This window comes from Vanellus vanellus (assembly GCF_965231255.1).
Source record: "Vanellus vanellus genome assembly, chromosome: 9".
Taxonomy (NCBI): Eukaryota; Metazoa; Chordata; class Aves; order Charadriiformes; family Charadriidae; genus Vanellus; species Vanellus vanellus.
Genome location: NC_138914.1, coordinates 2,323,547 through 2,332,933, shown reverse-complemented (window position 1 = coordinate 2,332,933; position 9,387 = coordinate 2,323,547). Strand labels below are relative to the sequence as shown.

Sequence of the window (9,387 nt, the reverse complement as noted above, 5' to 3'; positions counted from 1 at the left end):
ACATTGCCAGCTTTAGCACTGCCCAAGTGTCAGTCTGTGGGGCAAAAGCCTATAACTCAACACTTGGTATCAGTAACACCTTAATATCTCTTTTCTCCAGACACCTCTAGCCTTTTTTTCCAGTGCCAGCTTAGTTTTTCAGGGCACAAAGAAAGAACTTTTGTCCCCATCCACTTGTGACAGCCCCATCCACTTGTGACAGCCCAACTCCCCAGGAAACTTATCAGAATAATGATTTTTTGCACACCCCGGGCCTTGCTGCTCATCTTCCCACCATCGAGCGGGGATGAGCCCAAGGGCGGCCCAGGGGAGGCCATCCCGGCTCCCTCACGCCTGCGCCATGGGCACGTCCTCCGCACCCCAGCCAGGCAGCAGGCGCCACAGGGTCAGCGCTCCCGCTCCCTCTGGCCACCGCGATGGGTCCCACCACCCTCACGGCACCACCGCCTTGGTGCTGGGCACCATGGCAGGACCGTCCACCTGTTCCCCTGTGCCGTCGTCGCCACCCTCGCAGGGCCGAGGCCATGCGGGAGCCCCATGAGGGGAAGACGGGGCCGCCGAGGGCGACGGCAGCCCCCGGAGGACGCTCTGAGGCGGGAGGGCGGCCGAGGCGCACCCCGGCCCGGCCGCCTCCCCACCACGGCGCGTCGAGGGCGAGGAAGCATGTGCCGGGGGCATGGCGAGGCGGCCCGGGCGGGGGGCGGCGGGGCCGGGGGCGCGGTGGCGGGGAGGTGGAGCCTGGCTGCGGGCGCGGGGACCGCCGCTTCCCTCCCCCGTCGGCCCCTCACCTGGCGGGGCCGCCCCTCGCCAGGGGGCCGGTTCCACGCGGGGCGCAGGCCTCGCCCGCCGGCCCTCCCCGCCGCCGCCGCCGCAGCAGCAGCCACCGCCGCCGGGCCGCGCGTCCGCCGCCAGCCGGCTCAGGCCCCAGCCGCCGCCGCCGCCGCCGCCTCCCCCTCCATGGCCGCCGCTCTCGCCGGCTGCATTGTGGGAAGCTGACCTCACTCGCTGCTGCCGCCGCCCCGCCGGCTCCGGCACTCGCCGCCATGGGGGCCGTGACCGACGGTGAGACCTCCCTCCTTCCTTCCTCCCTCCCCTCCCTCCCCGCGCCCGCCGCCCCGCTCCCCGACCCCTGCCCGGCGCGGCTCCCCTCAGCGCCGGGCCCGCCTCGCCTCCCGCCGATCTCTCTCTGGGGAAGAGCTCCCCGTGCCTTGGCCTCAGGCCTCCTCTCCGGCCCTCCCAGCCCGACCCCCGGCCTCTCACCCCGCAGACGGGCCTCCAGCCCGGCCCCGACCCCGCAGCCCCGCTCCCGGGCCTTTCATGCCGGGGCACGCCCGGGCCTTGGGCGCCCCCCGCCCCCGGGCCTCCCCGCCCGGGCCCCAGGGTCCCTCAGCCCCGCGCTCCGGCTCGGGGCCCTGGGACGCCTCCCGTTTAACAGATCGTCCCCGTTTATCCCCGGGAACCGTTCCCGAAGGCCTGGGGTGAAACCCGCGCTCGGCTCTGGGGTGCGGCTGCCATTAAACAGGAGTTTTTCCTCAGATGAAGTTATCCGCAAGCGACTCCTGATCGATGGCGATGGTGCTGGTGACGACAGGCGGATCAATTTGTTGGTGAAGAGTTTCATTAAGTGGTGTAATTCCGGATCTCAAGAGGAAGGGTATTTGTTTTCTGTTTTATGGTTGGGCTTTTTTTTTTTGTTTGGGGTTTGTTTTTTTTTTTTTTTGTAGTCTGGGAACTGATTAGCTTGCGTGTCAGTGGAAAACTGGGGTTGATCCGTTTTGCAACAATCCGTGTTAAAATGTATACATCTGCTCTTCAAGTATGGCTCAGTGGTGGTTCCAGAAGAAACGCTGAGCGCTGCGGTCGGAGATGAGGGCTATAGACGGGTCAGAAATCACTGACGGCTGCGGGCTGAAGTCTGCCAGGGCCGCTCGGATGCCCTCAGGATTGTCGTGCCGCTGCACGGTCCGTCCGGGAATCCCGCTATTATAACAGGATCGTGACTCGAATATTTCAGTTGGCAGTTTACATTTGTTCTGGTCAGGGAAGGGTAGTACTGCTGGTATTTCTGCTATTCTGTTTGTTTTTTTTTTTTTTTAAAAAACAGGCTAAAGTAGTAAGGGATGAGCGACAACGTGGTGTTCCGCTATGGGGTGCATACTAGAGCTGGATATAAATTCCCGGAGGACACAATATAACGATTGAGAAGCACTGCAGTATTCAAATTCAATCTCGGTGGTCACAGAGCCAGCCCTAGCTGGGAAGTTTGTAAACCCTGGACCAGTCTGCCTATTGCTTTAATACTCACTTTGCACCCTTAAGGACATGGTAGAATTCATGGGCGCAATGTTTCTAACTGCACTTTCAAAAAATTATATGTTGAATCTTTGAAATATTTTGTCTCTTTAATAATTGTTATTTGACTGTTCCTTATGCTACATGAGGCTTTGTTTTCTTGTTTTGTAAAGGTAGGGGGTATTTTTATGCTGCTTAGGAATAAATATCTTGTTTGTTTTCAGTTACAGCCAGTACCAACGAATGCTGAGTACTTTATCACAGTGTGAATTTTCGATGGGAAAAACTCTTCTGGTGTATGATATGAACCTGAGAGAAATGGAAAATTATGAAAAAATCTATAAGGATATAGGTAAAGATGAGAAAATATTACCGTTTTCTGTCTGACAATTTCTCTTACAAACAAGCTTGAGGTAGTTCTGGTGAACATAATATATACATACGATGAGTGGTTTGGTTTTTTGTTTCTTAATAGATAGCACTCATACAGATGCTGTAAGCATCTTATCAGTATATAAAATGTATACAAATGAAAGCTTTTTCAACCTATTGAAGCATACATAGTTTTGAAGCTGATGGAGCTAGCAGGCCACCATGTCACAAACAGCTCTTTATCTTTTTATAGTTTATCAGAATGGCTTGTTTACATGTATTGTTAGATTTCAATATAACTCTGTATATTTTTTTTTTTTTAAGAAAATAGTATAGCTGCAGCACATGAGAAGATTTCTGAATGCAAAAAACAAATTCTGCAAGCAAAAAGGATTCGAAAAAATCGCCAGGGTAAGAGCAATATCTGTATTTACACTGGTTGGTTTCATTATTTTGTTATGTTTTAAAGTACATTGTATCAGAAAATAGATTCCAAATTTTTGAAAGTGCATTGTGAATACTATGTTTAGTTTGGTTGTGTTCCAGACCCACTACTGAAAGTTTTTGGTGGATGAGGCAGGGAGGATTCAACCAGTACATCTCAACAACGTGCAACCTCAGGAAAACCTAGAACCGTAGTTCAGAGAGATATTTTCAGGCCAAAGAAATACCCCAAAAGCATCCTGTCACGATTCATGTGACCTGAGAAGCGCTAAAGCACGTTGTTAACGGTGAGACAAAAGTTGAATAGACTTACACCCAGCACTGAAGATTATGCAAGTGTATTTCTTCAGCTCGTAAGGGAAGGTGATGTTTTGGTCTACACAGAGACAGTGGTGCCAGTTACACACCCAACAACTCTGTATCTCTCCTTACTGAATGCCTGTTAAGAGAGGTGTATTTTTTCCCTACTCTTAAAAGTATGTGGTGATAATTTCAATTGAAACTAAAGCATTTCCCTGTAATACTGTCTTATCAAAAGATTAGCAATTGAGAAGAAGAAAAAATTTGTTTTTTCTTGATAAATGAAATGCAAAAAGAAAATGTTAGTATAACAGAAAAAAGGTTTTAAATACAACTGTTTGATAATTTTGTGGATAATTTTAGATTCAACTGGAAATTAAAAGAACCTTAACCAGTAGGAATGAGAGTTCTTATGTCCTCACAAACATAGGTCTGAAGTGTTTGCTTTTTGATCTGTTCTGTCCAGCCTGCAGCACAGGTTTTTCCATGTGAATGAGGTGGTTGGTGGATGTACAATCTTACTATCAGGAAATGGCTATATTAGTTACCTATATAACGATAATATTGTTCTTAATGTGTAATACAGTTTAAAAAAAAATCCTGTTGCAGCATTCTCATGCAGCATTTTATACTTTTTTTTCCTAAAAATCTTAATGATCTCAAATGATGATGTGTAACATTTTACCAGCACTGTTTTTTATATGTATACATTAAATTGTATCTAAAACCAATGCTTATGAATCATACACAAAAGACCAAGCGTGCAGCAGTGCAGAGCTGTCTTACGTTTTCTGGCCTCATCCTTTATGCATCACTAGCAGTGGGTAAGTTTGAGTGAGTAAATAATGGCCTACAATCATACCTGAAGTTTATTTAAAATCTCTTCTGATGTAATCATCTACTTTGAAATGTTACAGCACTGTATAAATTACATATACATTTTTATACATGGATATTTGCAGGTACTCTTTTATATATGTAAGGTGTTATGTACAAATTTGAAAAATGTTAAAACAGTTTTTCAAGGAGAAAGAATCAGTACCATTTTATGGTACCTCATTTTTCATTCTTGAATCTATACTTTCAGAATTATTTAGGCTATTTAAATTTCTTTCAGAATATGATGCATTGGCCAAAGTCATACAACACCATCCAGACAGACATGAAACACTGAAGTAAGTATGAGACTACATTAAATTATAATAAGCCAGTAAGGTAGAAGTCACCAGATTTGACATTGCCTTGGTTTCAGTTTGACCTTTCCTCACCATTATATAATTTCTTTCAACAAAAGAAAAACTTGGATTTCGTTATAAAATTGTGCCCTTATCAGCTTGCTTTAATTAATCTCCATCTGTATGGGTTCAGAAGCATTGTTAATCGTTTTGTGTTTGAAATTTTTCCATTGTTAAGGTGAATAAGTGAACTCAGATGTAAATGCCCACCTAATGTCAGTTTACCAGGGCCAAGTTTCTCAGAAAAGAGAGATAGTGGGGAACTGCTGTAAAGTGCGCCAGCAAGGGATTCAGTAGTCACGCAAAATACAGAACACGCAAGCAAGTAAGGTGGAATTAGAGAAAGCAGGAGAAAGCTCTTAGGGGTTTTTTTATGTTTTTTCGTGTAGTAGTTGTTCCTGCATGCCTGATTATAAATTGCTGTGTTGTGTACCTGCCCTGGCACGCAGGTTAGACCTACCTGTTGTCTAACTCATCTTGCATGTAACTTACAGTGTTGCCTGTCTCATTGTTGGATTTGGATCACTAGCTGTGCTTTTAGGTTATTTTGGGCAGTTGTGGGGAGATAATTTTTTTAACTTCTGTCAAGCCACAGAAAGATTCCAGGACTCATTGCATCTATGAGTCTGTTCTTCTTAACCTGATTAAAGATGTAGCATGGGGTTGTTGTTCTCATTTAAGCACAGCTTGCACCTATCCTGTTGCCCACTTTCAGTGAAATTGCAGAGAGTCTGTCTTTTCACATTCCATGGTCTTTTATAGCAAAATAAAGATTTTTGATTGTATTATTACCCTAATAATAGCATTTTTACACCTATAAGCCACTGAGAATATTTCACACATTGCTTTCTTGTATGTTGGTTTTTTGTGCCTTGATTTTGCTACCACAAACTTTGATTGTTCCAGGCAATTCTCATGAGGCTTGACCACTTCTTACTTCATTAGTCAGTGTGTGCCATTTATCAAGTGAGGCTTCATAATAGACAGTTATCAAAAGTGACATTTTTCAGATAAGTCAATTGATCAAGAATGAAAGCAACTAAATGTTAATACTTTTTTTCTTAGAGGATGCCAGGTTGTTCAGGTTTGGAAGGGTTGTTCTAATTTTGCTTAACACATCCAAGCATAAGTTTCTTAAGCAAAGCTAGAAATGGTGGTAAGTTGCAGCTAGTAGATTTGGCATTTTGTCTTTTCTTAAGCAATTTTATCATCTCTTTAGGAGACTATATTACAGTTAGAAATACCAGTGTGTTTATCCACTGGAAGAACTGCTACAGTGTACACCCTTTTTTCCTTAGTCCATTGTATTTGTAGTAAAGACACAGATTTGAACTATAGCAGAGTATGATCCCCCATTTTACAGACGGGGAAATAGGACATACTAACAGAATGGAACATTTTTAAAAGGAGCTCAGTTCATAGGTATTTTAGCTTTAACTGACCTCTCTAAGGGAATAGACTCTAAATATAGGGACTAGATGAGTTTTTCATCCAATGTTTTAATTGCAAGGCTTCCTTTCTCTCCAGTCTGAGGAAAGTATGCAGAAAATCGTACTATGAACCAAGAAGGACCACCCTTAAATCAGAATGGAGGAAGCCTCGCTAACAATGCCATGCTCTTTGTGGAACTCTTAATAACTAAAAACACTTGAGAAAACCTCTTGTGAGGAAAAATGTCATGGTTTATTGCAAGAGTTACATTTATAGCTTTTGCAGGTCATATGGCACAATAGGACAAAGTTCAGAAAAATGATTTCTTTATGCTTTTAAGGGACTGTTTCTTGGAATGACTAGTCACACAGCACAAAAGAAGAGAAGCTGTTATCGGCTTAGTCACAAGTGATGTACAGGAGCCAATTCAGGAAATGACAGGAGCTGAACTACTAAATGGCAGTGCCCACAGTGTAATTAGATGTAGTATCAGAAGAGTTGTTAAGAGGACCAAGAAATGACACCGAGTCTTAGAAAAGGAGATAAAATAATGAGAAGGCTAGGCAAAGATTCTCTGGAGTGGACAGTAAAAGAAGTAAAGTTCCAGATGTAGTTTGGATGTTACTAGAAAAAAATTGCATGTCCTCTCACAGTCTGCTTATACCTGAGAACACGGTATAAATAGCAAGATGTGGCCAAATAGAAATCTTTCAGGAACTAGAAACCAAATACTAGCGAAATCCCTGTATAAGCCTATAAGCTGTTAGCATGTTTACATTATAGGAAGGGATAATGTCACACCCAGCTCTCTTTCAGGCATTCCCTTCAAGGTGCCAAGCTACTGGCTCAAAAAAAGACAACACCCTTAGGTAGCAATAAAACAGCCTTTTTTCCCAGCCATCGTGAGTTACTTAAGTACAACCGTATTCAAGCTTGGAGGCCTTGTTTTCTGCAAAAGTTCTGAAAATACAAGTTTTTGACATAATAGTTTAACATTTATGTCTATCTGTCATTTCCCTTGTTATGATTTGTTTACCTATACTGTTTATTTAATAGTTCTTTTTCTTCCACTTAGTTCAAATCTATTTTTCAAGAATTCTACAGAACTTTTTAAAAATACTATAACAATTTCTTTTCAGGCAGCTAGAAGCTTTGGGAAAAGAACTGCAACATCTTTCTCACATTAAAGAAAATGTCGAGGATAAGGTAGGTTTTTCACAGAGATTATTATATAATTATTTATTAGGAATATAATTAATGGAGTATCTGCTATGGGTTTTTTGGCTGTATGTGCTCTCTGTTTGCTAAAATACATATTTTATCATTCCAGTTGGAGCTGAGAAGAAAGCAGTTTCATGTTCTGCTGAGCACCATCCATGAGCTTCAACAAACCCTGGAAAGTAAGTGGTGTTCTTAGGTAATATATATATAACTGGGTTGGGTTTCAGCGGATCAATAGGAATCACAGCTTCCAGCAGTAGGCTAGCTTTGTGCAATTGAGGTTGGCGACCTCTTGCATTGGCAGCATTTTTTCCCCAGTAGTAGTCCAGAGCCTGAGACTGCTCTCAGAATTTTTTTTTCTTCTACAAGCTGGCCACCGTGTAATTTCCCGAATAGCTTCAGATTAATCTGTAGGCAACAGACTTCTTTAAAATGTGGGGATGGAGAATACTAATTTGAGTCTTGTTTTTTTTTTTTAATAGAAAAAATAGTTCTTAGATAAAAGTATTCTTGTGCATAGTTTCCAAACTTAATTGCATAATTCCTGTTTCGGTAGTTTTGAACATGTCACTGCCATCATGGTATCATTTGAGGCTTTACTAAAAAGAAATTGTAATACAGAAAAGCTTAATGGCTTACCTACTCAAACAGTGAGTCTGTGGTAGAGCAGGGACTAAAACTGTCATACACAAGAGCTAAATTCAGGAGTTTAGTCATACTCATCTTTTGTTATACAAATACTTAATATTTTCAAATCAGTGCTTACTTTTCATGCTCTAACATGGATAATATTGTTTTAAATATTACTTGCTGGATTTTTGCTGTGTTTCTGAGATGAAATAATTGGTATAGCCTTTGAGCATGACCTGATTAACATACATAGATGGCTGTAAGAGCAGACTTTCATTCTCTAAGGCCGTCTAGATCTTCTTAAGCAGAATGAACTGTTAATCCTAGGTGCACTTTAGCAGAAGGTTATTGTTATTATGTGTTACTAGCACTTGCTTAAGTATTAGTCTCTAAAATACATTTTCACATGAATGTATAGATTACCTTTCAGCTTCTAGGATTTTGTGAAGGAACTAACGTTTTAGTGGAAGGCACAGCTTCAGTTTGAAATAAACCATTAATAGGCAAGGAGAAGGCATGTAATTTGAAGCAATCTGGTACTGTTTGCTTGAATTGATACTATAGAATTTATCCATGTTTCCTGTAATAACTGTTACAGATAACAGCCTTAAAAAACTTGGAAGGATTTTTTTTTTTTTTCCCGTTTGAACATAGCATTTTGTATAACAAGATACTACACACTTAAGGCAATCAACATAACATATTTAAGTGGGACACAGTTCTGCAATATAGTCTGTAAATATAACCAAGCATGTTTGACTAACAGTAATATTGAATTTTAGACGATGAAAAACTTTCAGAAGCTGAAGAATCTCAAGAAACTCAGATGGAAACAGAAACCAAACAGTAGATGAAGACTGACTATATTACTGAAGAACGTCTGAGTGTCTTCACTTTGTGTGGAAACCAACAGTAAGACAGACAGAGCCAAAAAATACTTTTCTACTGCTTCTGGGAATTTTTATACAAGAATATTTGGTTTTGCTTACGCTTTAGGGGAAAACAGTTACAGATGTGTGCAGACAGGCACTGTGTGTTAATCCACAAACTTTGTGATTTGTAACAAGAAGTGTTATTTTGGTTTACAAAGGATGAAGCTTCTGCACAGTACTTGTGAACTAAGGTGTTTGCAAAACATTGTCAATAAAAGGTGTTTACAAAGAGTTTCCTATTTTTAGTAGGCATTGAGCCTAACAAGAAGGGCTCCTTTTCTTACTTGACATTGGACTGAGGGCAGTGCATCTTTGCACGAGTCCCAACTTCCATACCCAGGTCCAGATAGGACCCAAAACTAAACTGTGCAGGATCTTAATTTTTCAAAGTAGCTGCCATTTTAGAACTTACCTGTGAATGGACTAGAATTTGCTAGTTTCATAGAAAATAGAGTTAGTGCTTGTCAAGGGATGTGAAACAACAAGAGTCATACTGTACTAGCTTTATTTTTACCTTAAGGTGATGCAAA

General features: G+C 42.3%; 1 protein-coding gene across 1 annotated transcript; it reads left to right on the top strand.

The window, feature by feature from the left end:
- Positions 1-867: 867 nt before the first annotated feature.
- On the top strand, positions 868-9,086 carry THOC7 (THO complex subunit 7). Its single transcript, XM_082487786.1, has 8 exons — positions 868-1,062; positions 1,537-1,654; positions 2,517-2,644; positions 2,989-3,075; positions 4,526-4,583; positions 7,214-7,280; positions 7,405-7,474; positions 8,708-9,086. The coding sequence occupies exons 1-8, from the start codon at positions 1,044-1,046 to the stop codon at positions 8,773-8,775; spliced, it is 615 nt and encodes a 204-aa protein (XP_082343912.1). The 5' UTR covers positions 868-1,043; the 3' UTR covers positions 8,776-9,086.
- The last annotated feature ends 301 nt before the right edge of the window (positions 9,087-9,387 follow it).

Bases quoted from the DNA above. Each gene is read 5' to 3' on its own strand.
- THOC7 (XM_082487786.1), top strand. The intron at 3,076-4,525 runs GTAAGAGCAATA...AATTTCTTTCAG, and splicing joins GATTCGAAAAAATCGCCAGG to AATATGATGCATTGGCCAAA. The intron at 4,584-7,213 runs GTAAGTATGAGA...ATTTCTTTTCAG, and splicing joins GACAGACATGAAACACTGAA to GCAGCTAGAAGCTTTGGGAA.